The sequence below is a fragment of the Hippocampus comes genome, unplaced genomic scaffold, assembly GCF_001891065.2.
Source record: "Hippocampus comes isolate QL1 unplaced genomic scaffold, H_comes_QL1_v1.1 scaffold35, whole genome shotgun sequence".
Taxonomy (NCBI): Eukaryota; Metazoa; Chordata; class Actinopteri; order Syngnathiformes; family Syngnathidae; genus Hippocampus; species Hippocampus comes.
Window position 1 is genome coordinate 179,551 of NW_017805279.1, and position 21,988 is coordinate 201,538.

The window sequence follows — 21,988 nt, forward strand, 5'->3', positions numbered from 1 at the left end:
ATTAATCCAACTTCAATAGTTAACATTCACAGTTTTATTAAAAAAAAAGAAACAAAAAGGTCAATACAAAACGTCTGTCAAGGGATATATGAATGGATACATTTTTATTTGTACACTGCTAATAATTGAGGAAGGTCGTCACGTTTTGTCTTAAAAGGTGCTTTGAATCGCAACTTGGATGCGTTCAAGTAGTTTTACTCGGCAAGATGGTTCCGTTTGTTCTAAATTACACGGACTGGACATCATCTACTGCAGTGATTTTCCCAACCGCAACTGGTCGAAAAAAAAAAAAAAAGATTTTTCGATATGATGTATCTTCTGTCTATCCATGCCGGCGATGTATAGCAACAGGATGAACAATGAAATACGCCTCCACTCGGAAGCAGAAAGTAGTAATTAATTAACCAGTGTTCAGTCATTTAACATCAGAATAAAAGCTTCACGGGCCAAAATTTCACACAGAGTAAATTGGAGAGGACATGAAAAAGACGCCATGATTTCAGTATCATGTCATATCGTTCCCGTGATATTTTGTGCTTGGCGGCGTGCCATGAGATTTTTTTTTCAAAAGGTAAAATTTGGACCTTGGCTCAATACAGGTTGGAAAACACTGATCTACACCATGAAGGGAAAGAGGCGGTAACATGGTACAAAAAGAGGACAGTGTCATCTCACTGTCTAGTGACATTGGTCGGACCTTTATAAAGAAAAGATTATTAATATATTCCAAAAAAAAAAAAAAAAAGCTGATCGTGGAATTCCAACTGTGATTCCTTCGATTCGAAACAAGTTTTTGGAGGGGTCAGCCTTGCTCCCTTTAGTGTCACAGAACGTCTCGTCCTCATCTAATACGTAGAAGCTCGACCGCTGCCTTCAAGACACTTTTGATTCCGTCTCCTTGGTAAGAGTTCAGACGCGTCATGGCCAGTCGTCGTCATCGTCGTCGTCGCCTGCGCCTCTGCCACCGCCGCCGCCCTCGTCGTCTTCGGGGGCAAGCGTCCGCTCCCTGGTGGCCAAGTGCAGCTGCCGCACGGTGAGGATGCGAGTGAGCATGGCCTCCTTCGTGTCCTCGTCCAGCGGGGTGGCCGAGAACCACAGCGGGCTGTTGGGCACGCAGCAGCGTTCGGGCAGCAGGTAGAACACGTCGGTGCGCTGCTTGACTGTCTCCGAGCTTAACGGAAATACAACATATCGGGGGGGAACAAAAAAACAAAGTAAAATGATAAAATTATTCCCCAATTTTAATGGTACTGTTTTGGGAACCTATCTTTTGTTTTTCATTTTTCGCCGAGGAACGTCACTTAGACAAAAGGAATGCTTTGGCACCATTTTACTACATCGTGGTGCCAAGGAAACACGCTGAAGTGAATTGAGCAACGTCATTTTGACAAAAGTAGTGTTTTGCCAGGAATCTTGATGCCAAGGAAGTATGTTGATGTGAGTGGAGCGGCTTCATTTCGTTAAAAGTAGCACTTTGGCACCATCTTGTGGTATCTTGATGCGAGGAAAATACAGCCTTTGACCTGATGGGTAAAAATAACCCATCAGGGCAATAAATAGCCCCATTGGGCTATTTCAAACCCATATTGGGTGAGTTGAAAAACACTTTAAGAGTGCATTATGAACTGAGGGGAAAAGCTTCATAAATATAAAAAAATATATATACAGTATAGTGCTCTGGCGCCATCTTGTGGCATCCACAGGAACTTGCAATCATTATTAGGGGAGACATCAATTACGATCATGGAGGAAAAAAATGTGCAAAATGTCGAACTTGAGGATGATTTTAAATTTATAAAATAAATAAACAATGAACCAAATATTTCATGGGAATAAAAACTGATCCAATCGTCCGAACCCCTAGTTGACCGTACGGCTGCAACATTCTTACCACTTTGACAGGTAGAATTCGTAGAGTCGCACGGGACAGCGCAGAGGATTTTCCGTGTTCTCCTTCATCTCCAGGATCTTCTCCTCTTTCACCTCCGCCTCCTCCTCCTCCTTGCGCTTCTTGGCAGGAATGCCATCCAGATCTCAAGACGCACACGCGGGGGGTTACGAAAACGAAATCGCCATTCACCGCATGTGACGATCAATTGTCGGCCCGACCGGACTCACCATCGATGGGCGCGATGGGCGGGTAGAAGCGCAGGAAGGTGGTCTTGACGTTGCCCTGGGCGGTCTTGGTGCAGCGCATGACGTGGGCGAAGGAGAGCTGCCGGTGCTGCTCGACCGTGGTGAAGCCGAAGTTCTTGCAGAAGAAGTAGAGCAGCGTGTTGAGCAGCACGATGGGCGAGTACACGCCCAGCTGCTTGCAGTCCCACAGGAACTCCTCCTCCACACGCGAGTGGATGTAACCTGGCGGCCGACGGGAGACAGAGAAAATATGGGACCGTGGAAAGGACAAGCAAAGTGTTTCCCGAACAGCGCTTGGGAACAGAAAGCGGCCCCCCGCTTCACTTCGTCCGACTCACCCCCGGTTGTGAGAGTCGGTTGGAAGCCTCTGAGCATGTTGGTGAACTCTGTGGAGAACTTGCAGTAGAAGCTGTCCGTGAAAATGTTCTCCACGCGGCCGTTCTCAAACAGGTGCTGCGAAGGGGCGACGGGACAACGGGAGGTGAGCGAGCGACAAGCGCGCCTCACCGTCGGGGAGTTCGGACAGAGCGGGAGGGCCGGTCTTGCCTGCTGGATGCCGAGGCAGAGGTAGAAGAGGCTGTCGGCCGCGTACGGCTCGCCGGACGGCCGCTTGACCTCGGTGATGAAGCGGCACAGGCCGTAGCTCAGTTCGGCCGAGGTGCAGCGGAGGAGGTCTTCTTTCGGCACCAGGGGGCGCACTGGTCAGGGGGTAGGATCGCGTTTTTTTACCAACAAATAACGTCTGGGTGATTCATTGATTTCAAAGATGACAGTGATTACAGAAAGAAAAAAAAAATCAATCATTTGAAGGCTACGTTACCCTCCGGCCTTCGTCACAAATCCTGTACCCTCTCAAGAGCCGACTCACTTCCGATACGCGGCGTCTCCATGTCGGGCTGAGCGTCTCTCCAGCGGATCCATCGCTTCCAAGCATCCACGCCGTACTCACTCTTAAGCTTCGGGACTTTGGGGACGGAGCTCTTGGCGGCGGACCCTTTTTTGCCGGACACCTCGGCGCCCTTGTTTGACTTTTTACGACCCTGGTGAGCACAAAGAGAAAAGAGTCAACACGGCAGTTGTCGCTTTTGATGGTTTTAAAAAAATTGACAGCATTTGAGATGTGAATATAGGGGTGCGGTTACTAACAAGTCGAACTCATTCAGTACCAGCCAATTCTGGACCAAGTCTGAAAAGACGTTTAAAAAGCGTCTTTGGGAGTGAATGAGCTAATTAGTTCCATTCGTTCCACACTCATAACTAGGGCGCAACCGCGATCTCTTTGACGTTTGAACCGGGTTGTGTAGACTTTTGCAACCCACCGCACGTGTGGCAACGCTTACCCTCGTCTCTCTGGATTTCCGCGACGGTTGACGTTTCCGTGTGCCGGTGGGTGCGGGGCTGGCCGGCGGCGTGGAAGACTCTCGCTGCAGGGCCATCCTCTCCAAGGTCTCTAAGGGGGGGGCGGAAGTACGGCACGGCGTCAGAAACAAGTCTCGAGGGAGCCGAGTCGTCGTCATCAAAATCGGGTGACTGACCGATGGGGAAATCGGTTTCGACGTCCATGGGAGGTGAAGGAGCATTGGGCTCGTCCCAGCTGTTCAGCAGGCTGGCCAGGTCATCCGTATTCAAGTCGGTGCTCATCGCGTCTGTTCAAAAAGCAGCAGAGATTGGATGAAAAATCAAGAAAAACAATGAAAAAAAAAAATTTTTTTAAATCCCTGGAATTTTTGTTTGAAAACAAAAAGTTCCCGGGGTCAAAAATTCTGGCCCGTCTACCTCCGCCAGCAGCAATCTCTGGTCGCATTTCCCCCTCTTTGTCCGTCGCGCCATCGCCTCCGTTGGTCTCGGACACCATCTCCGCCATGAGAACGAGCTCGGCCTCGAACGGGTCCGCCGGGAATTTTTCCTTGATCTTCTTGATGGTCTCCACGATGCGGTCGGCGTTGTCCATGTTGACGGGCAGCAACATGGGCACGGGAAGCTGCGGGACAACACGGACGCGGGTCACGGACGGGAAGCGGAGCCGCTTGCCCTGTTGACCACGGAAGCGTTTACGTACAGGCAGGGGCACGCCCACGGGATTGGGGGTGCACTGGCTGTACATGTTCATGGGCACGGGGACGTACACCGGCACGGGAATGGGGAGGACCATAACCTTAGGTATGGACAAATCTACAGGGACAAGAGCAAGTGGGTAATGAAGGCAAATGTGCCATTTCATATCTTCAAGTGTGGTACAAGTACCGCTCGTCTTGCAACTAAGGCTGAACGATTTTCCGACACATCATCCTAATCGCAAGCCCCCCACCCACCCCGGCACGGGGACGTACACCGGCACGGGAATGGGGAGGACCATAACCTTAGGTATGGACAAATCTACAGGGACAAGAGCAAGTGGGTAATGAAGGCAAATGTGCCATTTCATATCTTCAAGTGTGGTACAAGTACCGCTCGTCTTGCAACTAAGGCTGAACGATTTTCCGACACATCATCCTAATCGCAAGCCCCCCACCCACCCCCCCATCCTTTCCAAAATTGCAAGTGCGATCTGTTTGCGACTGTAAGCGGACCTGTCTGCGCCTCGACGTCGACCGTCTGCGTCCGACAGGAGACGCCCTTGTTCTGCACCAGCGGCTTGCACAGCAGGGCCTTGTTCTTCATGCTTCTCGAAGTGCTGACAGAAATGGGCGTGGGCGTGGAAGGAGACGGCCTCTTTCTCTCTGGACTGTCGTTAATGATGATCTGGTGACAGAGGGGTGGGGGAAAAAAAGTAATAAATAAAACTCACTAGGGGGACTTATTTGCGTTTTAAGTAGAATGTTGACCGGTTGCTTACCAGATCAGGGTCTGTTTGTGAGTCAGAACCTACAGACAGGAAATGAAAAAAAAAAAGATTCAACTGTTTGGTTTTTTTTTTTTTTTTTGCTCTAATTCAAAGGACATTGTGCTGCGCTTTTGGTGTGTGTGTGTCCTGGCCACTTGGGGGCAGTATTTTACAGACATAGGAATATACATAAATGACACTGTCACTACTGCTATGCAAACTGGAGTAATGTCAGGCGCTCTTTGCAGATGACAAAGAATATATGATTGTGAGTATTGTTATCCCGTCTGTCTACAGGCGTTGGGCTACTTCTGCTAGCATCGAGCTAAACGGACAAAGCTAAAGCTACGTGGCTGCTTTCAACACACATGGAATTCTCTTTGTTTGATGTTCAGTTTGACAGTAAACGCCAATTGGGAGCGTCAATTAACTGCTTGAATTCAACATTAGCGTGTCAGTGGTGTTTCACATTATATGCTAGCATTAAGCTTTTGTTATTGTTAAATGTTGTTATGGTTTAGTGTTAAATAGACAATGTTTTTTTCCCATATTTTGTGTGTGAATTTTACAGTAAACTTCAACTGGTGTTGAGAAATAACTTTACCTCTTGTTCGGGGACCTGTGGAAGTGAGCGAGTCCTCTTTTCGTTTCCTCAAACTGATTTGATAGTCTCCTGTTTCGTGAAAGAAAGAGAATAAGTACAGGCACTAAGCAACGAATCGAAAAAGTCTGTTTGAAATCGGTTTTCAAACTTTAAGTGTGTTTTAACACGTTTTAAGCACGGGTGATGGCAAACTCAATTTCTCTTTGCGGTGTCATATCAACCAACTCAAGCATTTCACCATCGGCAGAGGTGTGTCATTTTTGCAGTGCGTACTTTGCTTGGTGGGCTTGTCGGGAGTGGCACGGCTTGCCTGGTCCTGGCACGCGAGTGAGACTACATTGGCGATGACGGGCGAGTCTGCAACCACAGCACAGGCGGCGTTCAATGCATGCTAGCGTTTGATGCGCTGGCGCGCGAAAAGGGGCAACGGCGGCCGGCCCACCTGGCGGGAAGACGTCGCCCTGCGTCTTGATCTGGCCGTTGCAGAAGTGGAACAGACACGGCAGGTCGCAGAAGTTGCGCAACTCTCCCAGCATGAAAAGACTGTGCTTCAGTTTGCCTTTGCGGCCGCACGAGGTGCACTTGGCAACCTGGCGGGTGGCAGAGAACTCAAAGTTACAAAGCCACAAATGAATTGGGAGTATATTTTTTTCTTATACAGTCCCATCCCTGATATAGACAATAAATATGATGTCAATATTTTTTTTTTTGGGGGCGGATGCGAGACTTACATGGCAGAAGAGCATGGTGTAATTGGACCTGCACACCTCGGAGCAGAACTCCTCGCTAGACTCGCCGTAGAGCGCCTTCTCCACTTTCTTGGAGACACACTGGCAATACGAGCACGATTTGCAGTGCTTGCCCCAGCGTGCGTCCAGGTCATGCTCGTACAGCAGCTTGCAGCCTGCCGTTGACCGGCGACCAACGTAAAAAGAGGAGTCGAGGCGAGACAGCGGTCGAGACGCCGGGCGGTGACTCACCGGCTCGTCTTGCAACTAAGGCTGAACGATTTTCCGACACATCATCCTAATCGCAAGCCCCCCACCCACCCCCCCATCCTTTCCAAAATTGCAAGTGCGATCTGTTTGCGACTGTAAGCGGACCTGTCTGCGCCTCGACGTCGACCGTCTGCGTCCGACAGGAGACGCCCTTGTTCTGCACCAGCGGCTTGCACAGCAGGGCCTTGTTCTTCATGCTTCTCGAAGTGCTGACAGAAATGGGCGTGGGCGTGGAAGGAGACGGCCTCTTTCTCTCTGGACTGTCGTTAATGATGATCTGGTGACAGAGGGGTGGGGGAAAAAAAGTAATAAATAAAACTCACTAGGGGGACTTATTTGCGTTTTAAGTAGAATGTTGACCGGTTGCTTACCAGATCAGGGTCTGTTTGTGAGTCAGAACCTACAGACAGGAAATGAAAAAAAAAAAGATTCAACTGTTTGGTTTTTTTTTTTTTTTTTGCTCTAATTCAAAGGACATTGTGCTGCGCTTTTGGTGTGTGTGTGTCCTGGCCACTTGGGGGCAGTATTTTACAGACATAGGAATATACATAAATGACACTGTCACTACTGCTATGCAAACTGGAGTAATGTCAGGCGCTCTTTGCAGATGACAAAGAATATATGATTGTGAGTATTGTTATCCCGTCTGTCTACAGGCGTTGGGCTACTTCTGCTAGCATCGAGCTAAACGGACAAAGCTAAAGCTACGTGGCTGCTTTCAACACACATGGAATTCTCTTTGTTTGATGTTCAGTTTGACAGTAAACGCCAATTGGGAGCGTCAATTAACTGCTTGAATTCAACATTAGCGTGTCAGTGGTGTTTCACATTATATGCTAGCATTAAGCTTTTGTTATTGTTAAATGTTGTTATGGTTTAGTGTTAAATAGACAATGTTTTTTTCCCATATTTTGTGTGTGAATTTTACAGTAAACTTCAACTGGTGTTGAGAAATAACTTTACCTCTTGTTCGGGGACCTGTGGAAGTGAGCGAGTCCTCTTTTCGTTTCCTCAAACTGATTTGATAGTCTCCTGTTTCGTGAAAGAAAGAGAATAAGTACAGGCACTAAGCAACGAATCGAAAAAGTCTGTTTGAAATCGGTTTTCAAACTTTAAGTGTGTTTTAACACGTTTTAAGCACGGGTGATGGCAAACTCAATTTCTCTTTGCGGTGTCATATCAACCAACTCAAGCATTTCACCATCGGCAGAGGTGTGTCATTTTTGCAGTGCGTACTTTGCTTGGTGGGCTTGTCGGGAGTGGCACGGCTTGCCTGGTCCTGGCACGCGAGTGAGACTACATTGGCGATGACGGGCGAGTCTGCAACCACAGCACAGGCGGCGTTCAATGCATGCTAGCGTTTGATGCGCTGGCGCGCGAAAAGGGGCAACGGCGGCCGGCCCACCTGGCGGGAAGACGTCGCCCTGCGTCTTGATCTGGCCGTTGCAGAAGTGGAACAGACACGGCAGGTCGCAGAAGTTGCGCAACTCTCCCAGCATGAAAAGACTGTGCTTCAGTTTGCCTTTGCGGCCGCACGAGGTGCACTTGGCAACCTGGCGGGTGGCAGAGAACTCAAAGTTACAAAGCCACAAATGAATTGGGAGTATATTTTTTTCTTATACAGTCCCATCCCTGATATAGACAAGTTATAAAGCCTCAAATGAATTGGGAGTATTTTTTTTTCTTATACAGTCCCATCCCTGATATAGACAATAGATATGATGTCAATATTTTTTTTTTGGGGGCGGATGCGAGACTTACATGGCAGAAGAGCATGGTGTAATTGGACCTGCACACCTCGGAGCAGAACTCCTCGCTAGACTCGCCGTAGAGCGCCTTCTCCACTTTCTTGGAGACACACTGGCAATACGAGCACGATTTGCAGTGCTTGCCCCAGCGTGCGTCCAGGTCATGCTCGTACAGCAGCTTGCAGCCTGCCGTTGACCGGCGACCAACGTAAAAAGAGGAGTCGAGGCGAGACAGCGGTCGAGACGCCGGGCGGTGACTCACCGTGGCTGCAGAAGGAGCAGTCCTTCCCGTTGATGCGCTTCACCTCTCGGCTGATCTTGTCCATCTTGCAGTACTCGCACTTGGCGCTGATGTTTTTGCTCGTTTTGAACTCCAGGGCGCAGCTCCAGCTGCAGACAAACACCACCTTGTCCTGCGCACGCAGTCGGTGGAGGACTTAAATGGCTTACGAGCGACAGAGGATGCTCATTCAATAAAAATTCGGGTATGAAGAAAATCATGGACAAATTTGACAAGCTGACATGATCATGAATGAAAGTCATCAAACTTCCAACCAGGAGTTCAGAACATGCAAAGAGAGCTTCACCCATCCCCTTATGTGTGTGTGTCTAGGTGTGTGTGTGTCTTGGCACCTTGACGTGGATGACATCGGGCTTGGCGGTCATTTGGCGGGCGCACTGGGCGCAGTCAAGCGTGGCCGAAGCGGCTTGCGGCAGCGGCGGCGTGGTGCTCGGCTCCTGAGAGGACGCCACCGGCAACTTTGGGAAAATGGTCATCTGCTTCTGTTTCATCTTAAACTTCTCCTACAACCACATGCCACGTTTACATTCAACACAGCCATGAGATATTCAGCGGTCGGTCGCACGCCCCGTGGATACCTGAAAGGCCATCACGCACGGCAGTGTGCAGAAGTTTCTGATGGTGGTGTCGGACATGGCCAGGTGGTACGCCGGCAGAGCATTCTTGCCGCAGTTTTCGCAGTTCAGGTGTGTGCCTGGTGGGCGGGGAAACACCACTGTCAAGATTATTGGTGCCCAGGCACTATGTTGATGTGAGTTGAGGAGCTTCCGTTCCACAAAAGTAGCACTTCACTGCCGACCTGTGGCATCTTTGTGCCAAGGAACAATGTGGAAGTCCGTCAAGGAGCCGAATTTCGACTTAAGTGGTGCTTTGACACCAACTTGGTGGTGAAGAACTATGTTGAAGTGAGTTGAGGTGCATATCATTTAGACAAGAACAGCAAAAATCACGCTTTGCCGTCATATCTGATACCTGAGGAGGTGACACTCTGGACCATGAAGGCCATGATGCAGCTGCTGCTGCAGTAGAGGCTCACGGAGTCATCGGTGTTGCTTTTGTTGTGGAACATGTCGGCGAGCGGCCGCGGGGAGCGACACATGGCGCACGGCAGATTCATCTTAACTTTCTTTTACCATAAAAGAAGAACAAAATATTTGAGTAGGGTTGACTTTTGAATTGAAAAGGGTTACTGGGTGTCTTATGAACATGGCCGCACTTTTCCTGCGTACCTTTTTGTACTTGATGAGGCAGTCGAGGTTGCACAGTGTCTTGCTGCTGCCCTCCATCTTGAGCAGCAGCGGCCTCACGTGGCAGATGGAGCCGCAGTTGGCGCAGCCCGCCATGGTCAGCTGATTGGCGGTGCGGAAAAGCTTGAAGCACGAGTCGCTACACATCTTGTGGACGACGCCGCTAAGGACGACCTCGTGCTTGCTCTGGTGGGGGGAAAACATTTAATAATAATTCAATCAATAAATCAATAAATAATATTCAAACGGTCACCTACAGAATGAAGGGAAATTAGGGGTGGGGGAATTGAGTTTATCAATTTCATCAAGTTGGTCCGAACAATTTTTTCTTGTAATCGTTTCTTTATTTGTGTGCTTCTTGTTTTTTTTGGAAGGAAACCAATAAAACTAATTAGGCATAAAAGCAGGTGTAAAAACTAAATTATAATATAATGAACAAAAAAGTTTTAAAATATCATAATATATTATAGTGTTATTTTTCTGATTTTCAAAAAACGGATTAATGGCTTTTCTATTCATTTCAATGAGGAAAGATGACTTGAGATGCACTCATTTGGAATTTTGAGCATGGTCACGAAACGAACTCGCATATCTTTTTTTGAACGCATTATTCCCGTGCTGCTCTTGCGTGTCCGCATTGACTTACAATGTCGTATTTGGCGCACATGCTGCACACCGACTGCAGTTTGACGTCGGAAGAAGCAAGCGCCTTGGCATCAGCGCTTTTGTTGAGGGTGAACGCGCTCAGGCACGGTTCGCTGCAGAAGCCCCTCATCAAGCCGTCCACATCCGGAGCCAGGATGATATCCTGAGGGCGGGATATGCGCCTAGTGGACAGAGACAGACAGCCTTTAGTGTAAAAAGAAATCCATATGGGTCTTTCCCTAATGCCGACAATCACTTTTGACAACGGTGACAGGTCTTGACGCTTTTGGAAGAGCTGAGCGAGGAGGTGAGGCAGCCGGTGGAGCAGAAGAGCGCTGGGGAGCCTTTGCGCTGGTACGCCGTCTGCCCCTTGAGCAGCCCCTTCTGGCAGTGCGCGCACAACATGTTCAACGTGGACGAGGACGACGACGGTCGACCTCGTTGCCTTCGACCGCTGCCGTCCGGCATCACGGAGTACACGGATTCAATCTGCAAGTCCTCCTCCTATCAAGACAAGGGTGAAGACGTCAGCGTCGTTTTAGCAGCCAACTTGGGCTACATATAAGATATTTTGCAGTATGTGTAAGCAGCACAGTGGTCGGTAATCACCACTGGAAAGAAACTAAAGCGAGCGTGCCTTAGCAGCAACGGGCTCGTCCTTTACAGTGGACGTGCCGGACACAAGCGCTAGCTCGTACTCCTCATCCTCGGGCTCGTCCTTGATTTTGATGGGAGTCGGCGAGCCGGCGATGGGAGCCGGCGAAGATGATGAAGAGGAACTGGAGGCGGAGAGCTTGATCACTTTCATCCCATTGGTCATGTCGGACGTTGACGGTGATACGGACGCTGACACACGAGAAAAAGAAAACACCGTCAAATTGACGAAAATAAATGTGAGTGAAATATTTCAATCATATATGACAGATTAAATTTGTTGTTTTTAGGGCCCAAGCACTTGGGATATTTATTGATTGTACTACTTGTTTTTCTTTGATTTTCTTTTACCTACCATAAGTGGACCTTGCACAGAGCCCTGCACCACACCAAGGTGAGCAGATAAATTGTCAAAGCATACACCATTATACCTCCAGCATTTTTGGTAGTCTGAGAGTTACAATCATCCAAATTCTATATTTGGGAAAAAAAAATAAATAAAATTAAAAAAAAAATTATAATAATAATACAACCATGAAAGATTTTGCTCTGTGCCTGGTGTTGACTTTTTGGGGAATTGAACTGCTGAAATAATGGACAATACAAATCCACATAGAGTTACACCCCTGTTACAAACCAACGGGGGTGCTGCATTATGAAACGTTGGGGTGTGGCTTACTTGTGGCTGCTCTGCTTCTGGAGCGAGTGGCGTAGAAAGGCACAGACTCCTCTTCTTTCTCCCCCTTCTCCTCCTCTATCCTCTCATTATTCTCATTTACTTCCTCCTCCTCCTGCTGCTGCTGCTCTTTCACATCCTCCCCCACCTTCTCTTTCGCCTCCTCCCGCTCCTTCTCGTTCTCCTCCTCCTCCCGCTCCTTCTCGTTCACCTGCTCCCGCTCCTTCTCGTTCTCCTCCTCCCGCTCCTTCTCGTTCTCCTCCTCCCGCTCCTTCTCATTCACCTCCTCACGCTCCTTCTCAGTCACCTCCTCCACCTCCTTCTCCGTCACCTCCTCCACCTCCTTCTCTGTCACCTCCTCCATCTCCTTCTCTTTCACCTCCTCCACACTCCCATCTTCCTTTTTCTCCTCCTCCTTCTCCTCTTTTTTTTGTACTTCTTCATCCACTTTCATTCCGACATTAGGTTTCATGTCAGTGTCTAGCTCGTTTTGTGCCGCCTCCTCCTCCTCCTCCTCCTCCTCCAACACTGGGAAAGCGCAAATAAAAATCACGTACAGTTTTCCGACACAATATTGTTAATACTTATCTTGAGAAAAATACAGATGTTCAAAGATTTCACAAAAGTCTGAATTTGCAGTTGCATGCTTTCAGTGTAGTGCAACGTTATGCCACACATGCCAATGAGTGCTGAGCACTTCTGGGCGAATATGTGCCTGTGAGTATTGTTGGATGTTCTGTTTGCGTGTTTGAAGCAAGCACGCTGCACCTCTCATTTGAAGAAGTGTGCGAGTGAGATGGTGAGAACAGGTTAAGAAGCTAAATGTGTCTTAAGTTCAAGTGAGTTTCAAAAAGTTGAAGTTGCTTCAAGCGTGTGGGAGAGGGTAAAATTGAACAAAATAATTTTCTTTTAGATCTGTCTAAATCATGTCTTCTTCTAAAGAAAAAAGAATAAATCGGGAATTTACATCTGTGTTTATACCTGTGGTGCTGTTGTTATCATCTGTGCACATCTGAGCTTCCTGTTCTTGCTGGTCCACAGTACCGATGTCCATCATCTCATCGAGGCTGAACGAGGCGGAACAAGTGCCTTTGCCGATTGTCTCCTCCGGGTCCGAGTCCTTCACCTGCACAGGAGTGGCTTCCATCTCCTCTACATCCTCCACGTCATCATCATCTTTCTCGCTGGCTAGGCCTCCTTCCTCGGTCTCGTCTTCTGAGTGGGACGGCGAGGCGTTCAAGGGCTCCATGCGACACGGAACTAGCGGGGTCTCGATGTCTTTAAGTTCAAACTTGCTCTCTTCACTTTGGTTTGGGAGGGAGCTTCCACCTTTGGCTAGAGCTTCAGTTCCCGTGTCTTCTGTTTCCTGCGCACCACCAAGAACATATACCAAAATTTTTAGGACTGCGAAATGCATGAACTCACCCTTATTTCTTCCTCGTCTCTCTTGTAATGGATATACAACTTTTACATCGTGCCCCGAAAAGTCCAGACTCTGAACATATCAGAGAAATACCTTTTATTACAGGCTACATTTAATTAAAATGTGTGGCAAGAGTTTGAGAAAAACATGCAGTTGGATTTTAAAGTGTCAGTTACGACAAGTTGTTATTCTCCAAAGTGTTTGCGTGAAACCTTAGCAGGATGAGTGATCAGGCAAAACATTTTATTTTCAATACGATTCCAATTAAACCATACGGTATTTAAAAATAGCACAATAATTAAATCATTGCACTTAAAAAATGAACGAGATGATCAACATATAGGTATTTTTTTTGCACATATCTGACATCCAAAAGCAATCATTACGACTTCTCGTCCCTCAGCATTCACACGTTGTCATTTACAAACAAGCTGGTGTCAGATCAAGTAAAATAATTATATCACATCTCGAAAAGTCAATATAGTTATCACAAATGAACTAATACAATACAATACATCCTGATTGATGTAGCGCTTTCACAACAGCTGCAGCTGTAACAAAGCGCTGAGCAAAAGAGTTAACATAAAGTAAAATAATAAACACAATAACTAACATAAAAGCACGTTAGTAGGGAAAATGTCGGCTTTTTACCACTGGTAGTTAAATATAAATACAACCACGCTGACCAGTCTAAATTCAACACACTTCAACGAGACTTCATCAGACAAAAACTCAAGTGCACCTAACAACATTGTTATTGTCGCTGACTTAACCACTGGTGCACCGCGCGACTAGCTCGACTCATGCTAAGCTAATGCTAGCATCCTGGCCAAGGTGTACGTACGCTTTGATGCTAACGAGCTTTACAAGCTAAGCGTGGTCGAGTTTTACAAACATGAACTTGAACATAAAGTCCAAGGAGACACAGACAAATGGATGAATGCATTCATTGGATAAATGCGTTCTGACTCCAACCGTGTTATCGGTCATTTGCGACGGCGTGCCGGAGCTCGATTACCGCAAGTCGCACTTCATCGGCGGCCGGATGCCGTCGTCCATCGCCAGTTTCCATTGCCTCCATGTTCGCTGCCAATGCAGAACGCTCGGGTCGTGCATAAAAAGACGACTCAAAGCATTTAATTGATTTGCAAGAGCGGGTGCACCCTTCAATCAGAACCAAAGGACCATCCTACGATGGGGATGTTGCTAGCTTGCCTGGCGCTTCCTTCTTTGCGTGTTTACCTCTGGTTATAGGCAAAAGGAAATCATTCATTGGAGCCCCTCGTGGACAGAAGACGAAACTCATCATTCATGCCACTTAAGTCTTTTTTTTATTCTGTCACACTGCTTTGCTCAAATGAAATAAAAAGTTTGGTTGTATGAATGGTGTTAACAGTTATTGCGCGTGAAAAAAGGAGGACTGATGCACTTCACCCCAACTACCAGGATAAAGCATTGCCTTCAAGGAATGCCAATTACCCAATGAAATGAGGTTTAGAATTTTGATTGTTTTCACTTGGGTGGTTATTTGTGACATATTCTACACCAATCTTAACATTTAATAATTACACTCAACAAGATCACTGAAAATGCATATTTATTGTATCCTTACTGACATCACTATAGTAGATAACTGAGAAGTGTCATTTTTCAGGAATCTATGCTAACATGTAAAAGATTAAAAAAAAACAAAACAAAACATTGATTTTGTAGTTCTTGATAAAATTAGTGGTTAAGGAGGCCTAAGACACTGTCGGCCCGACCCGCAGGCACATCTGCCAGCCGATTGGCGTCTTCCTTTCTCAGTCTCAGCGAAGCCATTTTAGCCTCCGACTCATCCATGAAGCCTTCGTCTAAAGACTTGGTGTCTGTTTCCTCCTCCGCGGGCAAGAACACGTGGAGCTGAGGGCGAACCGGACCCGTGACGGGACGCTGGTTGCAGTTCAAAACGCATGGTTTCCCGATGACGGACAGCATCTCCGTCTTGTGGCTGCGCATGGCCAAAGGCCCGGAAGGTCCCAATGGTCCGAAGGGTCCCAGAGGGCCCAGGTCTCCGGTGGTGGCCAGCATGTGCGAGCGAGGCCTGGCAGGACGGGGCTTGGAGTTGAGGCGGATGGCCTGGGACAAGTGGATGTAGCTGGGCTGGAAAGAGGGTAAGTCTTTGTGAGTATGACTGGTTGCTGGTGGTGGGTGGACCTTGGAGTGGGTGCGAGACTTGCTAGAGTGAGGAGGGCGGACACAGCAAAAAGCTTCAAATGAGGTGATGTCCTTGGTGTGGTGCAGGGATGGCTCGCTAAGGCTGTGGAAACACAAAATGTCGACTATGACAGGATTTAATTCGATAAATGAACAGAGTGGGGAGGACAGTGGGGTAGTGGCGAGCACGTCTGTATGAATAATGCACATTATGAGCAATTATGACAACAAAAGGGAACATCACTTTCTCTGAAATAGGAGTGAAAAGTACGTCATGAGCTGTTCACTCGCTCAATTCCCCATCAAATCCTCCGCGGAGGGCTTTTTCTTTTGTGTGGGTGTACCACAGGGCGCCGCATCAAGCCCCATATCAGTTTCAAGTCCAGAGTCCTTTATCCTGTTGAGTGGCACACCGCACGCGTGGGGTGGGACGAGGCTATCAAAGGGTGCATGACAATGACTCTGTAATTCCAGCCATACGCTAAACTTGCCCTCTGTTGACACCAAATGCCGACGCGATGGAAAAGACAAGGTGGGGTCAATGGCGCTCAACGTCGCGAGGTGCCGAGTCAGCTCACTTTCACTGGGATTGGAGTTGGTCATACATATCTCCATCCATAAAACAGACACACATGAAGATGTTCCCAACTGTATAAGCTGCAGTGTAGTTTGTTTTTTTTTTGCCAGGTCCATCAAGGCCTTCTTGGATGAGGTTAATGCGGAGGAACGCAAATCAACACAACTCCCATTCTCAGTGTTCAACAGACACACATGAAGATGTTCCCAACTGTGTAAGATGCAGCGCAGTTTTTTTTTTGTTTTTGCAAGGTCCATTAAGGCCTTCTTGGATGAGGTTAATGCGGGGGAACGCAAATCAACACAACTCCCATTCTCAGTGTTTTAAATTTACCTGAGTCTAGTCATGTTGATGCCACGCTTGCCACCAGGTGCTGCGGTGGGCAGGCCGAGTGACGGCAGCCTCAGTGGGGTCTTCTCACTCCTGCGTAGCGGAGCGGTGGATCTCGGGTTCCAGGGCCCGCTGATGCCCATACTGAGCGAGACAGATGGTGGCGGGGGTGCACCAGCAATGCCACTCATGAATGCACAACCGTTACTGCCTAACACGGATCGCTTCAAGAACATGGATGGATGTGATGGTCCTCCTTCCGCAGAGCCCAGAGGGAAGTGAGCGTAGATGCGATCGTTGTGTTCCACCCGTGTGGGCAGCTGCTAGCATCAATGATTCACAAGCGCGATTAAAGATGGATGACAGCCAGTGGTCAGGTACAGTCCACCGCCGGTACTCAAATAGTTTCCCTCTACGGGATCTTAGCTCCAGTTATATTTGTTCACGCAGAAAATACGTGCCCGGGAGTATTATGGTCCGTTTTGTTTATGTGTTGATGCACAATGTGTTCAGTAACTTTTGGTTGAAATTTTTAAAACGACCATAGCATCTGTTCATTTCTGTTTATGTTAACAGTAAGCTATCAGACAAATATATCGCGTCCGTCTCGTGGATTTTCACCTCGCGTGTGGGTCTGGAATGTATCCATAGCAATACACTGTGATTGGATGCACTGACTGTATGGGGAAAATAAATAAATAAATAAAAATCGTGGATTTATGGTTTGGCTGGAATCTAAAACTGCAACGCCAACTTGCAGGAGCTCCAGTTCAAGGTGTTTGGGTTTTAATCGCAGATAAGATGACCCTGAAGGTCAAGTCTTTTGACACGTCCGTGCGGTTTGAGTATCGCGTGTTTCGGTGTCAGGTCAGCGTGACTGAGAACCTACATGCGATCTGGCCACCGGGGTTGTGGCTCACCTAGCTTTGGTCTCTCTAGGCTGGACCTCCTTCGGAGAAATGCGGCACCTTCCAAACACACACTTTTGCGGAGATACTGGAGACGTATTTTGCTTCCAAGCGCCGTTGTTCAACTTACACATCGAAGAAAGGAGCGGAGACTGAAGTCTCAAGTGTAGCTTTTTATTTTTGTATTTCACAGCATCCACCCAGTCGTGTGTCCTACTGCATCATCGTCCGTGGAGTGATGCGTCCCAGCATGCACCTCTGCCAGGGAAGAAAAACACTCTTAGCAAGAGCTTTAAATTTATTAGGTACAGTATTCTATCCACACGCACCACTTTCATGGACATCCTTGTTGTGAGTGTGAACACAGGGCTTCCCCCAAGGTGTTGCAATCCCTGTGGTTGTTTCGGCATTTTATCAGTGACCATATTTCCCTGGGAAGCACAGAACATAACTACATATTACAACCACTTCTAGAGACTTCTCTTCAAAGTTTTTTTTTTTTTTTTTAAACTTAATCTACAAATAACCTGTTCGTTTCAATTTCATCGCGTCATAACATCCTGGGAACTTACCGTCATGGCGAGGTGGTGACACTGGTCACCCTCCGTCGGCCGGTGGAGGCTCCTGTGGCGAGACACACACACAGAGTGAGAAGCTGACAAGGAAAGTAAAAACAAAAATGGCAGCTTGTGAATATTTTGTGTGCGTGCGTGTGTGTGTGTGTGTGGGCACATCAGTGTAAAAAGGTTACGATATGAACATGCATTATACGAGAACTGTTAATGTCGTCTATGTGAGACGGCCACGTGGTCACACCACACAAGTCCCTGAGTCTGCAGGAACTTTTTTGGGGGGAGCGGGGGACAAAATTGACATGTACGTAAGGCGAGAAAATGCACATTGGGAAAAGCAAAAATAATTTGCTTCAAAATGGCACATCAGTAGAAAGAATGAGGAAAAACAAACCAACCCCCCCCCCACCCCCCGAAGAAGCCTTTTACGTAAAGGTTGATCCTAATCGGCATTTACAGTGCTTCGGGATTGTTGCTAATTGGTGAAATTGTGCGGTGTGACCTTGGCTAAAGTTGCAAAGTGTCATATGGGGGCATGAGAGTGGCACTACTGTTCATATCTTATCTTATCAGAGGTGGGAGTCAGTCACACAAGTTCTCATTTAGTCTCAGGTCTTAAAGTCACTGTGATAAAAACGAAGCAAATTGCTTTGAGTCCTCACTAAATTGCAAGCGAATAGTCAAGTATTTACTTGGGTTAAAAAGGTGGAGTTTGCAGTTCCAAAAATAAATCAATACTCCACCTACTGGCAAGTCATAAGTCCTGCATGCATTCCATCATTTGGATATTGGCAAGTCTGCACTCAACATCTGTGCTTGCCTGAATTTCTTGTACTGTTTTTTTTTTTTTAAATCAACATATTAAAAAAAAAGTTTCTGTAATGTCTACTACGGTCATCGATGCAGAACAGACCTGAAGCCCAATTAATGTTGGATAAGCTCTCGATGAGCTTCGGTCAACATATTTTATCCATCGCTGTGATTTTTATCGTGACAGATGGACGTTAGATGTAGTATGTTTTTTTTTTTTTTTTTAAACGTTTTAGTGAGCCCTGCAAAACGAGGTGGGCGGCAGAACAGAAGCTTCGTGCGCGCTTCCCCAAAAAGAAACGTCAAAAACAAAAAAAAAAAAGGCACGACTTGTCAAAAGTCATGTTGGTTACGTCAGTCGAGTCTCAATACCAAGTCAGTTTTGAAACAATCTTTTCAATTCCATCCAAACGAGGTCCGAGTCTTAAAATCGATTACTAAAGTCTGACTCCAGGTCAAGTCATGTGACTTGAGGCCCCGCCCTCCCTCACCTCTGCTGTTCACTTGTCAAGCTGCAAGGATATGTGACAAAAGTTCAGACCACGGTCCCCGACCCCCCCGGGTATGGTGCAAGTTACGCTACCACGCCAAGTGGCAACAGAGCTTTTCTCCCCCCCACCCCACCCCCGCAACAGGCTAGGTCATTTTTTGCGTAACGGTTGGCTTGCCATCCGTGGCCGCGAGGGTAGTTCTGGCATCACACTGGCGTTTTGAGTCATAGGACACCCGACAACTGTCTCGAGCGATGAGCTGTGAGAAAGGAAATGGATCACAGTGCAGAGTGACAGGTTCTCGACAGCGAATACAGCGCGGTACCTTTCAAACCAGACAATCACAACGGCCACCCCGTTGGTGCGAGAATGCCCGACAAGAGACCTCAAGATGACCAAAAAATATATATACATTCAGGTACGCACGCCCACCCCACAACAAGAGCTAGCATACGAAATGAGCTCAAGAGATGATTGCTTTATTGGTACAAATGTCTTGTGTATTTGTGTTGCACAAACCATGAATGCTGTTTTCCATGTTTGTTCATGCGACTCGTGTCATGACTGGCAGAATTTATTTTTTCATGTCTATAAAAGGTTGGATAAGAACGTGATTCCCAACCAAAGGTACTGTGAGATTATCGGGAGTGCTGCGGGAAAGAATCCAATTTCACTTCATGGCATAAATCAAAATGTAATGCTCAAATTTAATGAGCGAAGGTAGGAGAAACGATGCGTATCCATGTGTTGCCATTCACACGCCACAAATACATCATGCTTGGTCGTATCAAGTGAAGAGGCCCAAATTTCAGATGAAGTCAAGATGTGACTCTACTAGCACCTCAGGAGTCACACTTTTTGTGACATTTGTTTTGCCAAGTGTGCCATGAGTTTTGTGTAAAAGAAGAAAAAAAAATTGCCGTGGCTCAATGAAGGTTGAGAAACAGTGGTTTAAGCCAAGTAATATCAATGCCTGGTATGTCATTAAAAAAAAAAACACCCTTTCATGCACCCTGTAACTAGATAACATGAGAAGCTGTCCACTGTAGTAACCGCTGTCCCTCAAAGGGTTAAAGTGTGAATATGGAAGAGTTTACAGTGATCCCTCGCTACTTCGCGATTCACTTATAGCGCAGATTTTTCAAAATAATTTTTTAAAAATTGTGAAAATGCCACAAGTCCGCGAGAGGCAGCAAAACAACAGCGAGTCACATAGAGCAACATATACAGTACTACATGTTTATGTTAACTCTATTTTGTTATTTATCCACTAACCTAACCTATGCATGTATTATATTAGTATATAGCATTAAGTAATGTTAATTACTACATTTACTTCTACATGCATGTATACCATTAAATTTGGCCTTATATTATAAAAACTCATACACGTACATATACCTGTACATCCATCGGTGGGGTGGGTACGTCGAGGATTTTCCTCTTTCACGGGGGGTTCTGGTCCCAATTAACCGCGATAAGCGAGGAATCACTGTATATCCAGTTGATAGTTGTTTTGTTTCTTTGTAATATAGCCTTCGTTCCCACCCCATTATGTCCAAGAAGCAATCCACAAAACATGAAGTCATGTTCTGAGTTGTGATATTAAGTATAGGGGAGGGGGGCAAAAAAAACCCAATAACAAAAAAAGTACTGCAGATATTGTTCATAGGTTCACATAAAGCAGTTTTCAACAAGCCATCCAGTGCATCACAGTATTACAATTCGGGTTTGGCGCATTGCACAGGCCCCTTGAAGATGAAAAAAATAAAAATAAAAAATACACAACTGCAAAACTGTGTCCGGAATGGTCGGGAACTGCTCTTGCTTGGTGGAAGCAAAACTATACATTCAGTTTGGGTTGCTGAGTAGCACTTTTTTTTTTTTTTTTTTTCAGAAAATCACCAAAATGCAAAAGAGGAGGGAACTACAAGTTTTAGACACAAAGCCTCCTGGGTAGCATGACCCGGGGACCACAGTAAGCAGTGTACCTCTTTCATCCACGTCACAAGGCAACACAAGTAAAGGTTTCCAAGGTATTACTCGACGTCTTGGTCCAGAATGTTGACCAGTGTCTCAGCTACTCAAGTCATCATCTTACGCAGCACTACAAGCACACATTCACACACACTGCAAGGTCCATCAGGCTTGTTTTTGGATTCACTTTTTTTTTATGTACACAGAGAGTTACAGGATCTGCACTGTGATGCCATTTGATTCCAAGTGTGATGCCAGAAGCCCTTCAAAAGTGTCACCGTGACATGAGTGAATGAGAGAGCAAAAGAGAGAGGGAGAGAGAAAGGAGAGTTATGGGACAACTGTACATCTTGGATATGGTAAACATGGATGAGAACTTACCTTGCTCGTGCCGTGTTAGCATACCTCTCTGGCTGCAGCGCAAACAAGTCCAGGCTTTACTGTCCACTGACTGCTGCAGAACTAGTCATGGAGCAAATGTAACTTGCGGACTGGGGCAGCCCGTCTCTGACAAGCTGGCTGACTTGCGGCTAACGCAGCTCGCTTTGCCAAAGACATGACACACACACACACACACACACACACACACACACACACACACACACACACACACACACACACACATACATACATACACACTGAAGCACGACGGGCCTCGCTTGGTTGGATTGCTTGGGAGAGGGTGGATATGGTTTAGGTCTCCAGTGGACCAGGTTTTTGTCCAACAATAAAAAAAATCGACGTGAATACAAGTGGGAGACAACCGATAGATGACTTCTTTCGAAACAAGAATTTGTTTTTATGGTATTTATTATTTATCATGCGGAGCAAAAAATTAGTAGCAAGGAGTCCATTTGTCACCTTTTTTTGG

General features: G+C 46.8%; 2 protein-coding genes across 2 annotated transcripts in view; both read right to left on the minus strand.

Annotated features, from left to right (window-relative positions):
* Positions 1–11: 11 nt before the first annotated feature.
* LOC109516350 (zinc finger MYM-type protein 4-like) lies at positions 12–14,511 on the minus strand. Its single transcript, XM_019870827.1, has 27 exons — positions 14,275–14,511; positions 12,815–13,199; positions 11,837–12,361; positions 11,141–11,349; positions 10,760–11,007; positions 10,505–10,685; positions 9,841–10,044; positions 9,584–9,737; positions 9,190–9,305; positions 8,944–9,114; positions 8,573–8,723; positions 8,324–8,496; positions 7,968–8,115; positions 7,799–7,882; positions 7,526–7,597; positions 6,934–6,962; positions 6,668–6,839; positions 4,196–4,308; positions 3,913–4,117; positions 3,672–3,782; positions 3,477–3,586; positions 3,005–3,176; positions 2,683–2,834; positions 2,475–2,589; positions 2,119–2,358; positions 1,892–2,033; positions 12–1,171 (listed from the first exon to the last, which is right to left on the minus strand). Exons 1-27 carry the CDS (start codon positions 14,335–14,337, stop codon positions 919–921), a joined length of 4,698 nt encoding a protein of 1,565 aa, XP_019726386.1. The 5' UTR covers positions 14,338–14,511; the 3' UTR covers positions 12–918.
* Positions 14,512–17,425: 2,914 nt separating this feature from the next.
* The window catches only part of sfpq (splicing factor proline/glutamine-rich), a 16,565-nt gene continuing 12,002 nt past the window's right edge, over positions 17,426–21,988 (minus strand). The window contains exons 10-12 of the mRNA XM_019870831.1: positions 17,840–17,891; positions 17,597–17,698; positions 17,426–17,525 (exon numbers count right to left, since the gene is read on the minus strand). Of these exons, the coding sequence (XP_019726390.1) occupies positions 17,865–17,891 (27 nt within the window). The 3' untranslated portion in view covers positions 17,426–17,525; positions 17,597–17,698; positions 17,840–17,864. The remainder of the gene's footprint in view (positions 17,526–17,596; positions 17,699–17,839; positions 17,892–21,988) is intronic.